The following is a 21,298-nucleotide window of genomic DNA, read 5'->3' as shown; positions in this document are numbered from 1 at the left end:
ATGGTAGAATTAGATAGAAAAAATTATGTCTGTGAGTATAACAGAACTGATATAGAAAAAATTATGTCTGTGAGTATAACAGAACTGATATAGCAGGTGAAACCCAGAGGACAAACCATCCCCCCCCCCAAAAAAAAAAATTCTCCTTACCACTGTTTTCAATGGCTAGTACTATAATTATAAGCCCAAGTCCTCCCAAATTGCAGTTCCCTGGGCATCCACTAGATGTCAACAGTCTTTAGAAAGAGTTTCAGGCTGGTTTTTGGAAAAATGACCCAGAAATTGTAGTTTTTCTAGGTGGCTCCCATTTTAGCTGTAGTGTTTCCAAGCGCGTGGAGGAAAGCGCATTCTTTCTTATTTATCTCCGGTAATGAACATACTATTCTCCGTCTTAATTGTATTGTTTATTTGCGTATTAGGATACCTAAGGTTGGATTATAAATGTTGTTTGACTTGTTTGGAAAAGTTTATTAGTAACGTTTAGGATTAATTTTGTATGCATTTTGATGGAGGGAAACTGAGTGGATTATTGACTGAAGCGCGCCAGCTAAACTGAGTTTTTATGGATATAAAGAAGGACATTATCGAACAAAAGGACCATTTGTAATGTAACTGGGACCTTCAAAGGTAAGGCATATATTATATTGCTATTTCTGACTTTCGTGTCGCAACTCCCTGGTTGAAAATGATTTGTTATGCATTTGTGTGCTGGGCGCTGTCCTCAGATAATCGCATTGTTTGCTTTCGCCGTAAAGCCTTTTTGAAATCTGACATGGCGGCTGGATTAACAACAAGTTAAGCTTTATTTTGATGTATTGCACTTGTGATTTCATGAAAGTTTCATATTTATAGTAATTTAATTTGAATTTGGCGCTCTGCCATTTCACCGGATGTTGTTGAGGTGTCCCGCTAGCGGCACGCCTTTCCCAAACAGGTTTAAAGTGTTTTTCATGGTTGCAAAGGTGAGGGACGCAAATGCTACCGCAATTCAAGAATTACCCTTTTAGCTCCTTAGATGTACTGCCACACTCTCCTGGGCCCGTATTCATTAAGCGTCTCAAACGGGAGTGCTGATTTATGATCAGTTTCACCTTATAGATCACAATGAATAAGATTACAAGGATAGGGGGCACTTGATCCTAGATCAGTACTCCTACTGTAGAGACGCTTTATGAATACAGGCACTGGACTTGTTGGCTGAAAGTCTTCAATTAGTGTGCTCAACTAAATTGGTCACTTACACAAGACAATGCATATTCAGTTTGCAGCTGTGGGCTGAAATTATCCTGGCTGCCCACAAACAAAATCTTAGCCCATTGGAAATTCATGAATTGCATTTCAATTTACTTCCTGAACAGACTGAATTTCAAACGGAATTGACTCCAACCCTGCTGTTTGGTGTCTACCATAGAAATATAATTCCTAGAACATAATTCTATATCTATGGTAGGCACCAAGCAATGGGGTTGGAGTCAATTCACTTTTCTAAGAATTATATTTATACAGTACCTTCATAGGGGGGATGGATAGAGGCTTGCCCTGCTTGTCCAGGGAGATGTAGGTGAAGAAGGCTGTGACGGCCCGATACTTCCCCTTCTCAGCCTCTATCAGAGGATCGGCGTCCACAAACACCTCGATCTCCATAGACTTGTTACTGGCGAATGTCGCCCTCCCCGAGACAGTTACCACACAGCCTGGGGACGAAGAGGGAACATTTCATCAATGGACCTCTCTAACATAACAGGAATACTGCAGCATGCAATTACCACATATAGCAAATTTGACGTGATATCTACATAAATAATCGCCACCTCCTTGTGGACAATTTTCAAAGGGAAGTTGAGACATCCCGCGGCTAGAGGATTTGTCAGTATTACAGCAATTTAGGACATGCTGTGCATTACTATAAGTAAAATGTTGCCAATGGTATGACAATAATAGTCCGAGTTGGCTGAAGTACGGGGTTCTGGAAGTGAATTAGACCTCTGAACCTGTGTTCCTGTTCAGATTTGCGAGAGATTAAAGTCAAACTATGAGTAGGCACAGGAATTACAAGTCGAAGGTCCCAAGATGCCAGGCAACAGTTTCGAATTTGGCTTTGCAAGACCGAAAAACAACAACACTGGCTTCGTCACATGTTTATTACAAAGTCATTCAATGACAATATCAACACAATATCTGATGCCTGTGCCTCTGAGTGAAAGATATCATGAAAAGAAAGAACACATCTTTATTTCTAAGCACTGAACAACTCAACTTTTTTCATGTTCCATCCACCCAGGGAATAATTAAGACTTATTTGTTTTTCATCCTTGTTCACTTTTATCTCAGCCAACCATGTTTAACAAGTACAAAGTGCTCACAGCAGCAGCATATCCTCCGGCACAAGACGACAACTAAGTGGGAATTTAAATCTGGTTGGTTTTTGCTAATGGTCTTTGTTGAGAACATAGACACGGAATATAATCGGTGCTGTAAAAAAAGAAAAACGTTATTGGTTGACCACTTTATGGTGTATTTAGAAGGAAAATGTCGTTTTTATTGTTCAAAGTCATTATTTTTTAATGAACATTTCAATGTATCTGCAACATGGCTGCATTCAAAATAACGCATCAAATGTGCAAAACCTAGGCCCATTCACAATAAAACTGAACGGAAAGCATACAAAAAATGTGGACTTGAACCTGAAAGGCCAAACAGGCAGTATATCTAGAAAGTACATCTGCCGCTGGCACTGAGACCAGAGACTTTGCACAGACGTGCGTCAACCGTGCCAGGAACCACACTCGTCATCCAAAGTTTCCCTCTCACGTCTGCTCGCTTTGATCTTATCAACTCTGGATCTCATCACAATTTCACCTCTTTTATTTTTCCATTACACTCGGCCAGATGAGAGAGACAGCCTTACGAGACATGCCTCTCCTGTAATGCCTGAACTACTGAAAATACAGTCTATACAGTCAGGGGGGTTCAACTCAGCACCACGAGTTCTGATAGTTTTTGCTTTGGGTCTAGTACTGGTCTCAAGTGGTAAACACACTCACCCTAGATCTTACAAACGGTCCTGATTCTAGTCAGTACAAAAACAGTGAGACAAACACAAAAGTAGTCCAGTAATAGCCCAATGAAACCCTTCAACCCCATAAGATCAATGTCCGCGCCCCTGCAGAAATCGAATTAGCGTCATAAAAACATCCCCGTCAAAATCTCTGTGTTTAAAGTTAGAGATATCTGCGTCTCAATCCACCGCATCCGCCGACGTAACAGTTCCGCATCTGCGGTGAAAGGTCACAGAGTTAAGAGTGGTGTTTGTCAGACCATGACACAACCCGAAAATCGGCCTCCTCTTAAAATTGTCTGTAGCGCCCAAACAGTTTAGCCTAAACACTAATATGACCCCTATGTGTGAAGGTGAGACTCTCGTGAACACGTAACGTACATGTCGGTTGTAGGCCTCACAAGACTCGTCTCAAGGTCCCCCGGTACCAGTCTAAAAAATGAATGGCAGTATATATGGAGACTGTTTAGTGACAACAATAAGAGGTTAAATACATGTACAAAACAAAATATAATAATAATGTTTCCGGATCTTTCTTATATCGCTCAGATATAGGATAGATACTTCAGAACAAACTTCCTTTCGATTTTTTGGGGAGAGACTATCTGTTGTTCCATGTAGTGAATTTGTTATTCAATGCGCTTGTATAACATCAAATACTTTTAAATATATATTTTTTATAATTCAAGGGGTGTTAAAATTCTAAATCAAATAGCAAAATAATCCTTGGTACGACCTTTTTAAAACAATTCCATATAAACGAATCAAAAAAAGAAACGTCCTCTCACTGTCAACTGCGTTTATTTTCAGTAAACTTAACATGAGTAAATATTTGTATGAACATAACAAGATTCAACAACTGAGACATAAACTGAACAAGTTCCACAGACATGTGACTAACAGAAATTGAATAATGTGTCCCTGAACAAAGGGGGGGGGGTCAAAATCAAAAGTAACAGTCAGTATCTGGTGTGGCCACCAGCTGCATTAAGTACTGCAGTGCATCTCCTCCTCATGGACTGCACCAGATTTGCCTGTTCTTGCTGTGAGATGTTACCCCACTCTTCCACCAAGGCATCTGCAAGTTGCTGTACATTTCTGAAGGGAATGGCCCTAGCCCTCACCCTCAGATTCAACAGGTCCCAGACGTGCTCAATGGGATTGAGATCCGGGCTTTTCGCTGGCCATGGCAGAACACTGACATTCCTGTCTTGCAGGAAATCATGCACAGAACGAGCAGTATAGCTGGTGGCATTGTCATGCTGGAGGGTCATGTCAGGATGAGCCTGCAGGAAGGGTACCACATGAGGGAGGAGGATGTCTTCCCTGTAAACACACAGCGTTGATATTGCTTGCAATTACAACAAGCTCAGTCCGATGATGATGCTGTGACACACCGCCCCCAGACAATGACGGACCCTCCACCTCCAAATCGATCCTGCTCCAGAGTACAGGTCTCGGTGTAACGCTCATTTATTTGACGATAAACGCGAATCCAACCATCACCCCTGGTGAGACAAAACCGCAATTTGTCAATGAAGAGCACTTTTTACCAGTCCTGTCTGGTCCAGGGACAGTGGATTTGTGCCCATAGGCGACGTTGTTGCCGGTGATGTCTGGTGAGGAACTGCCTTACAACAGGCCTACAAGCCCTCAGTCCAGCCTCTCTCAGCCTATTGCGGACAGTCTGAGCACTGATGGAGGGATTGTGCGTTCCTGGTGTAACTCAGGCAGTTATTGTTGCCATCCTGTACCTGTCCCGCAGGTGTGATGTTCGAATGTACCGATCCTGTGCAGGTGTTGTTACACGTGGTCTGCCACTGCGAGGACGATCAGCTGTCCGTCCTGTCTCCCTGTAGCGCTGTCTTAGGCATCTCACAATGCGGACATTGCAATTTATTGCCCTGGCCACATCTACAGTCCTCATGCCTCCTTGCAGCATGCCTAAGGCACATTTACGCAGATGAGCAGGGACCCTGGGCATCTTTCTTTTGATGTTTTTCAGAGTCAGTAGAAAGGCCTCTTTAGTGTCCTAAGTTTTCATAACTATGATCTTAATTGCCTACCGTCTGTAAGCTGTTAGTGTCTTAACGACTGTTCCACTGGTTCATTAATTGTTAATGGTTCATTGAACAAGCATGGGAAACAGTGTTAAAACCCTTTACAATGAAGATCTGTGAAGTTATTTGGATTTTTACGAATTATCTTTGAAAGACAGGGCCCTGAAAAAGGGACGTTTCTTTTTTTGCTGAGTTTAGCTTAGTAGTATCCCCAGCCCCGGTTTAGACAGGATTTAGACTCTTATAGGATTAAACCATTTGTTTCCATTTACAGAGAAAAGTAGGTTGGAGTCTCGGCTCTGTGTGGAAGAGTGCACTGCTACTTGTTTAAAGACTTCCTCCAGCGATTTTCAAACTTTTACTGTTGAAAAGCAATATCCCAAGTATGAATACAGTAAAGTACACAAACAAAAGGGTAAAAAATAAATAAAAGCAAAATAGTGTTTTTTTTTTTTACACAACTGCAAACCAGGAGTAAGGCATTCAGGGAGTTGGTCTGATGGGAATCCCTGATGTCATCGCCCCCCCTCTTGCTTGAGGAACAATAGAGGAGCAATAGAGAAAAAAAACAGGAAAGGCCCCTCCCCCCACTTGTGATGTCATGATTTACCTGGACTACCTATTGAGATTAGCCTTTTGTTACATATATCAGGTGTTGAATGAGGTGAAAAGGCAACTGGGGGGGCACATTAAGGGCTCAGTCAAACCATGTGATACATGGTAGTGAGAGTGATCTTTAAATCCACCATTTACCTTATTGAATTTGATCTGTCTTCCCTATGCGGCCTCTCTCTCTCTCTCTCTCTCTCTCTCTCTCTCTCTCTCTCGCTCTCTCTCTCTCTCTCGCTCTCTCTCCCCGACACATTCAGGGTGATGGATGAGGTGCAGAGAAACAAATTGAACCGCTGCCTCAAACTCCTCTACAGCCGCAAAACGGACTGCCAGATGGGATACATCAGACCAGGAAACTGACTACGTAGAGAACAAGTCACTTACTCTCACCCATCTCCCATCTCCTGCTAGGAAGGTAAGCCTGCATGCCCCAACGTGTCAAGGGAATATTCACCTAAAATCTTCAGGTGTCATACGCCCTATATACTGCTCATTGCATTTCAAAATGAGCAGGTAACGCATATATATTCACAGCCTTGACACTGACATAGTAAAAAATACAAGATCATTCCTGCTACAAACATTTGAGTATTATGGTGTTTTTGCAACGGAGTTCAAGTGCTGTTTTGCGGACAAAAAACATTGTACACCATAAGTCAAAGTCCTGTATAAACACATCATTAATTGTGTGGGTGCAGAGAGTAGGCCAAGGGAACATGTGTTAGACATTGGTGGGACCACCCACAACTCATAGACCAATCAGCTGAAAGCTGCCGCTTTCAAAGCATGCCGGTTTATACAGTCTTTTTCCATCGCCGATAAGCGGAAACACCCCCCTACCTTTTGTGGGTTTGACAGGTTGAAGAGATGACCAGCATTCTGTGCTGAACCACGACATATTCCTGATGCACTAGCATCCTGTTTGACTCTCCCGTATTGTCAATGTTCTCTAAAAAGACAAACTGTTGCATCCTGTGTGTGTATTCACCGGTGCGTGTATTCAACAGCGATCACACGGCCCGAACGCATTGGTTTACGCAAGATGCTGCAAAGGCAGCTGAGTCAGTGACAGTATTGATTGCGTTTTTGTCTGAGGTGTCTATCTGAGAGGTCTAAGTGGGTCTGTCCACTCTTGATGGATGAGATGCAGAGAGGCACCATTTCGACTACACTCTCTTAATGCTAACAGACCACATATCTCTATGGTGGTCTCCTACTGATCCCTACATCGTGGGATGGGAACACCGTGCTGGATGACAACCATAACACTGGCATTACTGGAATAAATACAGCACTGTGTATCTGGATCATGTCATAACACAACAACTTTAGTGCTCATTGCTCAGCCTCTAACGGCTACGGTTTTCCAAATCTTGGCAAGAAATTCAGACAATTGCTTGGCTTCTAAGGGCTAGTACTTACCACACAACCAACTGTCAGCTCCTTCCATCCATGAAATCAAAATGGTATTTATTTTACTAGGCAAGTCAGTTAAGAACAAATTCTTATTTACAATGACAGCCTACTGGGGAACAGTGGGTGAACTTCCTTGTTCAGGGGCAGAATGACAGATTTTTACCATGTCAGCTCGGGGATTCGATCCAAGCAACCTTCCGGTTACTGGCCCAACGCTCTAACCACTAGGCTACCTGCCACGCCTCATCAAATGCACCTCATCAAGTAATATGGCTTCCATGAGATACATGATGAAGAAACTTTTGTTGAGAACAAAACCCATCTCTAAAAGCATGAGCCTGTACAACTAAACCACCAAATAAACCCTGGAATGATAACACCGGCGATGGTTTTATAGGTTTCAAGTTAAACACGGTTTATTAAAGATTCACAAATTGTAAAAGCTCTGTCAAGTTCACATCACACAGATAGACTAAGGCAGGTCTGGAGTTTCAGATGGGTAATTGAGCCAAGACTGTGACATGGCATATGGGTCAACAGTGTTATGGAATGGCAGATTCTCACTCAAATTATGCAGATAGAATGTCAATTTTTCAGAAATGGATGTGTCCCTCTGCCGGGTTTAATTGATAATGGCCTTCACCCAAGATCAACAGTACATCAACATTCTGTGTGAAGGCTCCTATTGCACTTGCTAATCTGAGAGTAGTATGGCTCTAGCAGAGAATAAATTATTCACTGTATTGACATCCAGGTAAGGAAACAGGAAGTAATGGATTGCCATCAATGATTTATATCCTCGCACTAGAGCAATAAGCAATATTAGCCTAGCCAGGAATAATGTAAATGAGAAATAAGGTGAAATACCATGTTTTTTTCCAGATACGGTGCACAACAAAAGTGGCTGGTATTGATAAGCTCAAATGTGACACAGGTTAGCTAATCCACATGCAACATGCTGCTTGTCGAAGGTTGAAAAATGAAGGCAGTTGAATTTGACACATTCTCCGGTAATGGTGTGTTCTGAAGCTGTTAATCATCAGTTAGCAGGTTAGCCTACACTAGAAGGAGCGCCATGAAAGTAGCTGGGACGTACTGTACCGCTGCACCACAGCAGTCATGCTAGTAAACATGTGTGAATAAATAAAATATATTTAATATAAAGCTGTAAATAAATCTCCAATCAAGTGAATTACCTGTAATTATGCAGTATGTACTGTATATCATTTAGTATTGACACATTCTGTTCTACATTGCTTGTAGTAAATCGGAGGGGACCAAGGACTAAGATCTGAGGGACACCCGTACGGACAACAGTCTGTTTACTATTTCCTTACCTTTCATGATCTTGCGATGGAAGTTGATGGCATCCACAGAGGCGGTGACTATGTTGGTCTTGCAGTGTCGGGCTGCCACGATTCCGGCCACCTCGTCCATCAGTTTCATTGTCACACCTGGGGAGACCAGATAGCATGTGACTCCTATGTTGTCATTAAATCAAATCTTTCCTCTAATATAATTTCCACCACAGTATATCAATAAAAGTATTCTGTCTTTCATATACAGCATTGATCAGTTTCAGGGCCATAAGAACATGACCTACTTTGCAGTCTATTTTTCAGACTATTTAATCACTTTCCCCCCCTTTTAAAATGTATTGACAATTAGCTCATGCGGAGGAGGCACTAGGAATGTCAAAATGGAAGACTGGCATTGGGCCTAGTAAGAAAATGGAACAACTGCATTTGTTTCAGTCCATTCTAATCAAATGCATGATCTCTGATATCGATTTGGAGCCTCAAAATCAGTGGTGCGCATCTCTGTTGCATAGACAGAGAGAGCGAGAGAGAAAGAGAGAGATGTACAGCAAAATAGAGAGTTAGGAGGGGTTGTACTGTACATCCATCGCTGATGATGATGCCAGATTGCTGTCGGCTGAGAGTGCACCGAGATAAGGGGAAGGGGGATGGATTTCCTGTGTGGAGACAGGATGTGATGTATGAGGGCTGGCAGACTGTCCAATCATGCCCTTCATGGCCACAGCCAGAGATTGATGCCGACCAGAGGTGTCAGCGCTGACAGGAAGATAGTAAACGCTGCAGAACTCTTGATACGTTCCCCCTCTGCCAGAGAGCTCTATGACAATAAATAGCCTATTCACACCTACTGATGCACAGATCTAGACACGCATACCCACGAACACACAGACACACACACACAGTTCTGATGAAGACCTAATTACAACGATCAGAACTTCAAGATTGTATCTTGCAATCAGAATGTATTACGTAGCCTGGCTCGACATGAGAAGTGAGACGGCACAGCTCATTTTCTCTGCGAAGTACCAGACATTTAGACGAGGCCAAATGTAGTCATTATGCTGGTAGCATCTTAAGTGCTGGGAAAGATGCAAAGCCACATTTGAGATTGCTTATGTAATACAGTACCAGACATGAATGCCCGTCACTCTCAATGCTTCTCTTGCTGAGGAAACGTAAGCACGGGGTTCTAGGATAGTAGCCATAAGATAGAAACATGCACACATCCAGTGGATTTGAGCAGGTGCTGAAGATCAAAGAGAGCTATAAGTTCAGCAAAAATACAAAGATACGTTTTGGCTCACTATGATCTATGCTACAACTTTGAAGCGTGGGTATGTTAAAGCTGAGAGAACTCATTTTATGAGGTTGATACTTCTAACAGCCTGCCGACGTGCTGCAGAGTGCTTTAACTTGCCTGCATGAGGCTGCACGTTGCACAGACATACTGTAGATAGTCATGAATGGGGCTTAATGGTCGTTTTGGAATGGTAAAAAAAGATGAATGTTGCAAGGGTTGAGCCTATAGGCAACACGGCTACCTCCAAACTGTATACTAGACCAGTGCTATGGCTCTGGAATAGGTTTGATGGCATACAGGTGTGAAAGTAACCCATTTTTAAAATTATATTTAACCTTTATTGAACCAGGGAGTCCCATTGAGGAAGGACATCTTTATCAAGGGAGACCTGACTAAGAAGGGGCCTCAATACATGCCGTAAAAACAGACAGTATGTGGGAGGCCATTTTACAGGGGAGGCAATCGCATCCTTTACATTCTCACCTCCCTCATCTTCACAATGGAAGACAGCAGGAAGCTGCCCTCTGGAAAAAAAAGTCCCTGCCCGGCTTCCTTATTTCCCTTGTTTCTCCCATTTGATGTGGTTGTGCATCTAAAAAGGTGACAGCAGCCAGCGTGCTCTCAGTGTGTGGACAGGGGAAGTTATTATCCATCGGTGTAGGCTCATTGTCAATGACCGTGTGTGTGATGAAGCATCATGAGACACTGCATTGTTTTTTTTCCCCTCTCAGCCCCACGTGAAAATTGATGGGATCTCACCTCGGATTGAATTTCCCCTGAGTCTAGGGAAATGCCACTAGCATATATTCAGGAGCTGTCGGAAGTCGTGTCTGTGCATGCAGCCGCCCTGCTGCTGCTGCTCACTGCTACCACTTCCTAGAGACCCTCTTGCGAGCCATTAATCAGAACTGAATGTAAACAGAACTGGATGTAAACCAGAACAAACTTAGTGTTTTTGTCTCAAAATATGCACTGTTTATTTTCCTACATGCATTGGTGCCTTTGGCTTTAGGCAATGAAGTCTCTCTCTGCCTTTATTCAACATTTATTAGAACGTTACAGTCCTGGAAATGACAGTGTTATCAAGGAATTCAAAATGGCGAAGTCAAATCTGTTGGAGTCGAGAGATGCTGCAAATGGGATTATACGCTGTATATGACAGTTTTATGTCATGGTGTTTGTTATTCCCTGGTATTTCTTCCTACGCCGAAATATATCTAATGTGCTAACACTATATTATGTTATCACTAATGCTAATGGGTAACACTATGTTATGTTATCACTAATGCTAATGGCTAACACTAGCACCTCCCATCGTTTAGCTTGAAAAAGCCCTGCGCCTGGAGACACATCTTGAGTCTATACCTCCTCTCCAAACCAACCGACAGGAAATATCTTTCAAATGGAGAGAAAACCCATCTATAATGAAAAGGGAAAGGAAAGGGGGATACCTCGTCAGTTGCACAAGTGAATGCATACAACCGAAATATGTCTTCCGCATTTAACCCAACCCCTTTGAATCAGAGAGGTGCAGGGGCTGCCTTAATCGATGTCCACGTCATCGGCGCCCAGGAAGCAGTTGTTGTTGGGGGCTAACTACCTTGCTCACGGGAGGGAATGTGTAAGAGGTCAGTGTCTCGACTGTATATTTCAAAATATGGCAACAGACGAGAAGGGGGACGGAGCTTGTTGAGATACGACTGGCCTCTCTTTGGATTGACCTCCGACTAGGGCTGTGGCGGTCACAAAATTTCGTCAGCTGGTGATTGTCAAGCAAATAACTGCCGGCCTCACGGCAATTGACACCGTTAATTAACATAAACACATTTAACATCTCCTGGCTTCTACACATAGCCTACAAGCCACTGATGTAGACCTTTGGAACATCTACATTTAAAAAAAGTCTAATAAATCCATATAGCCTGCACCTTCACAATGAATCCATTATTTATTTTAGACAGGTCTAAAGAAACATGATATGAAGAAAATGTAGTCTATTTCAGAAGAACAGAATAGCATACTCTGAGTTGAAACCCAGGCTTTAGGATAACAAAGGGAAATCTGGGCAGCGCCAAGGTGCTCGCTCGTCTCCCATCAGCCGTGCCCACATTCATGGCCTCCCCAGGATGCTTAGTTGTAAAAAAAAACACAGCACTCCCCTACGGACGGGGGTAAATAACATTTCTCTCTCACTCTTTCTCTCTCTCTGTGTTTCTCGTTCTCTCCGCAGCGAGTGCTATAATCAAATGGCTCAACCTGCCTCCTAATGAGGTGTTACCATAGAAACAGGTCCCGTTAATGTTTTCGCAAGTAGCTCCCGAGGTCCTGAAAAGCCACATATTTTATGTATATTTGTCTGCTGTTTTAGAGTTTGCAGCTGTTTCCTGCATAAACAACTTCCCACTGGGCACAGATAACAAGTGGGTGCTGTATTCTACAAATAGCAAGTGGGCGCTGTCATGGTTACCATAAAAATTGCTTCGGCTGATCAAGGGCTGGCAGGAAACAGTGTCACGATACTAGAAATGGCTTCAAAGTTTCAGTGGGATATGGAGAGCAAAAAGGAGGGACAAACAAGGCTTGGATAGATGTGTTAACAGTGATTTGACCAACAAATATATACATGTATACTATTGGTTTATTTACGTTCTGAAAATTGAAGAGACACTTTTATAACAGACAGACTGACTCTAGCACTCAAGCAAGCCAAGGCTGGTGTTAAGTTGATTAACACTTACAGTACATGACAGTGTGTGTGTGCGACAAAACCTTTGAATCACCCATGTTTTTTCCATTCATCTGTCTATTGTTTAATCACTGTCATGATCTCAAAGCAGTCAACAGCTGTTTCCATGGAAACACGTGGAAAGCTTCCTAACAACACAAGGAGAGAGAGAGAGCTAGTGAGAGAGAGAGTGAGTGAGTGAGTGAGTGAGTGAGTGAGTGAGTGAGTGAGTGAGTGAGTGAGTGAGTGAGTGAGTGAGTGAGTGAGTGAGAGAGAGAGAGAGAGAGAGAGAGAGAGAGAGAGAGAGAGAGAGAGAGAGAGAGAGAGAGAGAGAGAGAGAGAGAGAATGAATGATGGTTGCCAGGGAGCGATATCCTCTTTCTTTCCTCACACCAGCTGAGTTAGCCCTCAAGGAACATTGGATTGGTCTGAACATGGGCTAGAGAGGAAATGTTCACCTTATTTACACCAGTCCATCTCTTTTAAACCTCTGAGGTTGGGAGTGAATGGATACACACTTTGGTGAAACAGAGAAGGGGATTTCAGCAGCACTCTAGTGTGGAGAGTCCAGGCTATGGACTGCAGATGGAAGTTGTTCTTAAGCACAGGATCAGCTTCCCCTACCCAATTCCTAACTTAATCCATTAGCTGATCTAAGATCAGCATCTAGGTCTAGGGGCAGTGTCCGCCTACCCAGAAAAACCTTTTGATGAGGCACTTGTCCTTGACCATGTAAACTGTGGCTGTGACATCCAGTTTGGCTGTGAGGGGGAGACACAGTCACGGCTCCCTGGGCTGGCCTAGTTTGAAGGACTTCTGAAGTCCAGACTCCACTCTGTCATGGATGGACCCCTTAGGCCCCCCTCTCACTGCCTGAGAGCCTTGTGCTCCCATCCATCTATTCACTTTCACTGAAATCAATGGTGATTCATCTGCCCTGGACTCATCTCCTGAGTCATTAGAAATCAGTCATTAAAGATGTTGCGCAATCAAAATATATATATATTTTTTTAGATAGTTCATTTAAATACTGTGTTTTAATGGTTTATTTTGTTCAGAAAGCAACAAGATTCTTCATACACTCACACTCACTCACTCACTCCCACACACACACACACACACACACACACACACACACACACACACACACACACACACACACACACACACACACACACACACACACACACACACACACACACACACACACACACACACACACACACACACACACACACACACACACACACACACACACACACCACACACACACACACACACACACACACACACCACACACACACACACACACACACACACACACACACACACACACACACACACACACACACACACACACCACACACACACACACACACACACACACACACACACACACACACACACACACACACACCACACACACACACACACACACACACACACACACACACACACACACACACACACACACACACACACACCACACACACACACACACACACACACACACACACACACACACACACACACACACACACACCACACACACACACACACACACACACACACCACACACACACACACACACACACACACACACACACACACACACACACACACACACACACACACACACACACACACACACACACACACACACACACACACACACACACACACACACACACACACACACACACACACACACACACACACACACACACACACACACACACACACACACACACACACACACACACACACACACACACACACACACACACACACACACACACACACACACACACACACACCACACACACACACACACACACACACACACACACACACACACACACACACACACACACACACACACACACACACACACACACACACACACACACCACACACACACACACACACACACACACACACACACACACACACACACACACACACACACACACACACACACACACACACACACACACACACACACACACACACACACACACACACACACACACACACACACACACACACACACACACACACTGCATTCCAAGTCTTTCCCAGCACAGTACTAACTTTAAAACCCAGGCAGAGGCTTCAACTACTGTACTATTCAACCCTGCAGACAAGCTTATTGGTATTCCCAACAACACTCCATAGGACCATCCCCGGCCTGTCTAGCATGGAAATCCTGCCAGAGATACGATGAAAGAGAAAACCTTCATTATCTGAAAAGAGGGAGGGAGGGAGAGAGCGAGAGGGGTAAAATGGCCCACGAGGACTTTAGCTGTGTATGATGAGCGATCGATAACTGGCGGCCTGGGAACCTTGTTGCTCCTCATCTGTGATGTGCTCATTACCACAAGAATGGCCATCGGAGAAAAATACAGATCAGCGCCCGGGAAAAGTTCTGTGTTTACCTTCTACAGATGGCCGGAGATGGTGTTGAATATCAGATTTTACAGATACTGGGCAAAAAAAATAAAAAATGCATTCACTTGCAGTCCTTTGAAGTTTCAATCTCTTTAAGAAGCAGCAGATTTGAAAAGGTGTGACTGATCGTTAACGTGACACAGTGATAATGAGGGAACGAAGAAATAAACAAAAAGGAGGAGAGAGAAAGAGACACAAGGGAAGAAAGGAAAGGATAGATAACAGCAGAGAGAAGAGAGAGAGAGAGAGTACAGAGATGTGGGGGGCAGAGAGAGGGGGAAGACACAGTTAAGAGGCTGATGTGAAATGTCTGACTTTTTAATTTGGACCCACTGAGGAATGTGTCCAATTAAGAGGCAAATGAGGAACAAGCGGCGGTGGCCATTTAGAATGCAGTTTGTGCCCTTTTCATGCTTCCCTCCTCGCTCACATGGAGTGGCTCATTAAGGACGCTATGCAGAGAACGCTGCTGAGGATGCTAGCACTGTCGTGATTACATAAGACCTCCTGGCTGGATGCTGCTGCCTCTCTGTCTCTCCCTTCCTTACTCTCTATCCGGAATGTACAAACCATTTCAAACTCTGTTGAATGACACACACACACACGAGAAGTGATCGAGTGGATTTACCCACCTCCGTGTACGAAGCCATGCAGCGTGCAGTCTGAAGGCCCCACCAGATGGATCAGACTGGACTGGCTAAAGCCGACCGTATAGGGCTCTGCAACGCACACACACACGCGCACACACAGACAGAAAAAAAAGTTTTGAGGCAGTTAAATGGCCTCAGTATTACTAAAATAAATCAGGGAATAACCAGGAATACTTTGCGAAGCGTTCAAGGATGGAACAATTCCATCCATCCCAATATCTCTGTGCCGACATGCATGCAGTCTTTAGTCTTTTAAAAATCCATACCAACGTACCTTTTGTTGTTCTGTCTGCAGCAGGTCAAACGAATCAGGAAAATCAAAATTAGATGGAGAAAGAAAAACAACATGCTATTTTACCCACTATTTTACTGTCAGATCAGCTGTTCACCAGTAATACACACACTATCGAAATTATACCATACTTTGTACTACTTCGGTTGAAGCTGGCACTTCAACTGATCTTTACTGATTTACTAGGGTAAGACTGATTTATGTGATAAAAATGTATACTTTCCGGCACCTACATCAAATACAACTGGTAACTACTTTGTGACGAGAAAGGCAGAAGCACCATGGCCAAACCAACTGAGCCATCACCCTTTTACATTCATTTAGTTTACAACTAGGGGGAATTCAAACACGGTTCTCAAACACAGCAATTTTACATTTTTGTCATTGACCAGATGCTCTTATCTAGAGCAACTTACAGGCGCAATTACGGCTAAGTGCCTTGCTCAAGGACACATGCACAGATTTTCACCCAGTGTGCTTGGTGATTCAAACCAGCAACCTTTGCATGAGTTCCTCTTTACTAACCCAAAGCTTTTAACCCCAAGGCTAAACATACTTTCTTCTAATGGGTGATATCTACACTACTGCTCCGATTTAGACATAGGGTGTGTGCCCTCTATCTAATTCTATCTTTGCCATTATGGCAAACGTGCCCTCTATCCAACCCTTAGGGTTTAGATCGTATGGAGGAGATAAATCCCATAAGTCCTAGAGGTCAGAGGTCAGCAATAGGGGTAAGTGGTGTTTACCCGGGGCAGACACAGGCATGAGCAGCTCTCCGTTCCTCTCCTTCGTCTCTAGTCTCTCCATCTTCTGAGCTTCGTAGCGCTTCTTCCCCTCCTCCTCCTGCCCCGGGCTGGCATACTAGAAGGGACACGTGCACGGTAACCATCATGTGAGGGAAATGCTGAACTAACCATAGATCCGTGTCTAGGGTCAACTTCATCCTTCTCTGTGCATTGACCCACCTTGATGGGAGGCACCTCTGTGACATTGTCCACGTCTTCCAGAGAGAAGGGGACATACCAGAGCGCAGCCCGGTTGGTCATCTTCGTAGCCCCTGTGAAAGTGAACATGAGTTTACTATGACATAGCATTTCATGCCCTCCCAGTTCTTCAAACATCTGCAGCGACTGAAAGGTGCAATCAGAAATTTGACATGATCAACCACAATATCAACAATAAGACTCAAATCTGCCAAGAAAGCCTATTGGCTCTTTTCAATTAGCGCCCTCCTTATGGAAGGAAGCGTTAGTGATTTGTTTGTCAATGTTGATATCTGTAAGCAGGAAGTCGCCCCGCTGTGTGTGAGGATGTCATATTGCTGAGTCCACTTTTAAAAGTAGCAAGGACATGCCGCTACCAACATATAGGGATATGACAACGAGAGACTCCTTCAAATGATATGACATCTATGAATTCAGTGTTTGACTGCTAGTAAAGGCTAGCACTACAGCAACCTTTTTTGGTGGTGTAATTTTTACCCCAATTTCATGATTACAATTTTGTCTCATCCGTGCAACTCCCCATCGGGCTCAGGAGAGGCGAAGGTCGAGTCATGCGTCTTCCGAAGCATGACCCGCCAAGCCGTGCTTCTTACACCGGCCAGCTGCACCAATGTGTCGAAGAAAACACAGTTCAACTGACCACTGAAGTCAGCCTGCATATGCCCGGCCCGCCACAAGGAGTCGCTAGAGCACGATGAGCCAAGTAAAGCCCCCTCCCCCGGCCAAACCCTCCCCTAACACAGACGACGCTGGGCCAATTGTGCACTGCCCAATGGTTGTGACAGCCTGGGATTGAAACCCAGGTTGTAGTGACGCCGCAGCACTGCGATGCAGTGCCTTAGAGCGCTGCACAACTCGAGAAGCCCACTACAGCAACCTTTGTAAATTCTTTGGCTGAATGTCAGTTTCCTTCCCTTTCCTGGTATTTTTGCAGAGTAAACAAATGTGGCATTTGCTGAAAGTGAGACAACACTTGTATTCTTTCAAAACACGAACAGAGGAAATCTATGAGACTCTGCAGAAACCTTGTTTCATCCCAAGTATGACCAAACCCTATGTGACCTGCACAGCCAGGGTCCCCAAATCCCATTGGTTGAAATGAAACCAGCGAGAAATGAATGAGAAAGTTAAGTGCGTCGATCTCTCAAGTGTCTCGACACAAAAATATTCAGGTATCAAATTGCACCGCTTCCCGTCGTCAGGCAGTGGCGTTGTCATGGCGATATCAGCTCCTTCTTGACGAGGTATTTTCAGTTCTTCGCTGACTAACTGTGAGCGTGTTTTTGTGTGTGTGTGTGTGTGGGGGGGGGGGATGACTTTTTGTTGTACACAACGGATGCACAGCAGAAATTGTAGGTGAGGTATGCAAAGATCAAGAAAACCCACTCTTCATATCACATCGCTCCTGGCCATGCAACCTAATTAACTCAGGTCGGTATTCAATCCGATCAGGGAACACATATGCAGAGTGCAACAGAAGAGCAGAATGTCTTTTGGGTTATTAAAATTATTATTGATTACCTTTATATGTAGCACTTTGAGCGTAACGTTTGTGCTTCACCCATGAAGTTGATCATTATCCTTACTGCGTTATCAGGGGCACGTGAATTCCCGTGCAATAAAAAACAGGACGTCTTAGCAGAAGCAAGGGTACATTGACATACAGGGAGGCTTCATTATTATCACCCAGACTGTTGTCATGACGACCTCCCAATTGCATAGTGATGTCATATGTGATCTGCCCAGATATAGACAGCATAGATATGAACTGTGCTGCATATTGTGCACTACATCACACTGAAACAAATGATGTTCTACTAATTCCCATCATCTTATATACTGAATAAAAATATAAACGCAACATGTAAAGGTCCCATGTTTCACGAGCTGAAATAAAAGATCCCTGAAATTTTCCATACGCACATAAAGCGTATTTCTCTCTCAAATGTTGTGCACAAATTTGTTTACATCCCTGTTAGTGAGCATTTCTCATATGCCAAGATAATCCATCCACCTGACAGGTGTGGCATATCAAAAAGCTAATTAAAGCGCATGATCATTACACAGGTACACCTTGTGCTGGGGACAATAAAAGGCCACTCTAAAATGTGCAGTTTTGTCACACAACACAGTGCCACAGATGTCTCAAGTTTGGAGGGAGTGTGCAATTGGCATGCTGACTGCAGAAATTTCCACCAGAGCTGTTGCCAGAGAATTTAATATGAATTTCTCTACCATAAGAGAGAAGTTGGCAGTACGTCCAATCGGCCTCACAACCATAGACCACGTGTAACCACACCAGCCCAGGACCTCCACATCCGGTTTCTTCACCTGCAGGATCGTCTGATACCAACCAGCGACCCGGACAGCTGGTTGGTATCAACTGGTGGGTTTGTGCAAACAAAGAATTTCTGCACAAACTGTAAGAAACCGTCTCAGGGAAGCTCATCTGCGTGCTTGTCGTCCTCATCGGGGTCTTGACCTGACCACAGTTTGGCATCGTAACAGACTTCAGTGGGCAAATGCTCACCTTCGATGGCCACTGGCACTCTGTAGAAGTGTGCTCTTCACGGGGTATCTGTACTTTACTTTAATATTTATATATTTGACATCTTTTACTCTTACTTCACTACATTCCTAAAGGAAATGATGTACTTTTTACTCAATACATTTTCCCTGACACCCAAAAGTACTCGTTACATTTTGAATGCTTAGCAGGACAGGAAAATGGTCTAATTCACACACTTATCAACATAACATCCCTGGTCATCCTTACTGCCTCCGATCTGGCAGACTAACTAAACACTTGCTTAATTTATAAATGATGTCTGAGTGTTGGCACGTGCCCCTGGCTATCCGTAAATTAAAACAAGAACATTGTGCCATATGGTTTGATTAATATAATGAATTAGAAATGATTTATACTTTTACTTCTACTTTAGTAGATTTAAAACCAAATAATTTTACTCAAGTAGGATTGTACTGGGCAACTTTCACTTTTACTTATTAAGGTATCTTTAATTTTACTGTATGCCAATTGGGTACTTTTTCCACCACTGCTCATGTTTCAGCATGATAATGCACAGCCCCATGTCGCAAGGACCTGTACACAATTCCTGGAAGCTGAAAATGTCCCAGTTCTTCCATGGCCTGCATACTCACCAGACACGTCACCAATTGAGTATGTTTGGGATGCTCTGGATCCATGTGTACGACTTCCACACTATCCAACAACTTTGCACAGGCATTGAAGAGGAGTGGGACAACATTCCACAGGCCACAAGCAACATGCCTGATCAACTTTATGCAAAGGAAATGTGTCACGCTGCATGAGGCAAATAATAGTCACACCAGATACTGACTGGTTTTCTGATCCACACCCCTACCCTTTTTTTTTAAGGTATCTGTGACCAACAGATGCCTATCTGTGTTCCCAGTCATGTGAAATCCATAGATTAGGGCCTAAGGAATTCATTTCAACTGAATGATTTCCTTTTATGAACTGTAACTCAGTGAAATCTTTGAAATTGTTGCATGTTGCATTTATATTTTTGTTCAGTGTAACAATCATATCCTCTGTTACCATTGTGTTCCTTACGCCTCGATCACACCGACAGCGTCATTGCATGCTGGTACACCAGAAGTACATTCATTTCCAATGGAATGCTACGTTTGCCTTGCAGCCTTGCGTTGCAGAGGCAGTTGCAGTGTGTTCTGTGTGTTGCAAAAGTTGTTGGATTTATCTTTTGACAGAAATGGTAGCAGAAGGTGAATGTTGAACTTTTGTTGATGCTGCGTACCATTTTGCGCAATGACGCTACCAGTATGATCGAGGCGTGAGGCTGCGTTTAGACCAATGATGTATATAAACCCTGGATTGCTGATGCTATGTATTGACCATCGAGAGGCTTTGAAGCTACCGGTCAGCCATATTGGTACTCCCCAGTAGGAGCAGTCCCCCATAGGAATTAATAGAACTCTACAGTATTTTAAAGAAATGTTTCAAGGACAAAATTACAGGTATTTAAGTATTTCTTTGTTGTAGTGGGGACAGTAACATTAGTAAGATCCAAAAAATATACTTAAATTAAAAATGTTATTCTTATATTTAGTTCACACAATATAATTTAAAGTATGCATTTAAGGTGCCTGTAATATAATAGATGTGGCAAAAACAAATGAGGACATTAACAAATACATTTCTATAGCTTTTAAAATATGTTTTACACTGGTGGGGATGCCAAGATGGAGGCAGGGTGGCTTTAACACAGCTCCCCCTATCAGTCATCTAGTGTATATATACATATTTGGTTTAGACAGGCATCCTAATTATTATATTCTTTTCACTAATAGGTCTTTTGACCAATCAGATCAGCTCTGAAAAAGATCTGATGTGAAAAGATCAGAT

At 43.4% G+C, this 21,298-nt stretch overlaps 1 protein-coding gene across 9 annotated transcripts in view; it reads right to left on the bottom strand.

Annotated features, from left to right (window-relative positions):
- Positions 1-21,298, bottom strand: part of acot7 (acyl-CoA thioesterase 7) — a 71,983-nt gene that overhangs the window by 21,016 nt on the left and 29,669 nt on the right. For 6 of the 9 annotated variants that reach the window (XM_031794061.1, XM_031794059.1, XM_031794058.1 and 3 more), the window contains 6 exons: positions 16,852-16,943; positions 16,633-16,747; positions 15,866-15,880; positions 15,574-15,660; positions 8,484-8,600; positions 1,510-1,694 (listed from right to left, as the gene is read on the bottom strand). In XM_031794061.1, the coding sequence (XP_031649921.1) occupies positions 1,510-1,694; positions 8,484-8,600; positions 15,574-15,660; positions 15,866-15,880; positions 16,633-16,747; positions 16,852-16,943 (611 nt within the window). The remainder of the gene's footprint in view (positions 1-1,509; positions 1,695-8,483; positions 8,601-15,573; positions 15,661-15,865; positions 15,881-16,632; positions 16,748-16,851; positions 16,944-21,298) is intronic. The other 3 variants (XM_031794063.1, XM_031794060.1, XM_031794066.1) reach the window with 1 other exon arrangement.

The sequence above is a fragment of the Oncorhynchus kisutch genome, linkage group LG17, assembly GCF_002021735.2.
Source record: "Oncorhynchus kisutch isolate 150728-3 linkage group LG17, Okis_V2, whole genome shotgun sequence".
Lineage (NCBI taxonomy): Eukaryota > Metazoa > Chordata > Actinopteri > Salmoniformes > Salmonidae > Oncorhynchus > Oncorhynchus kisutch.
The sequence above is the reverse complement of the archived record's forward strand: the minus strand, read 5'-3'. Positions and strand labels throughout refer to the sequence as shown.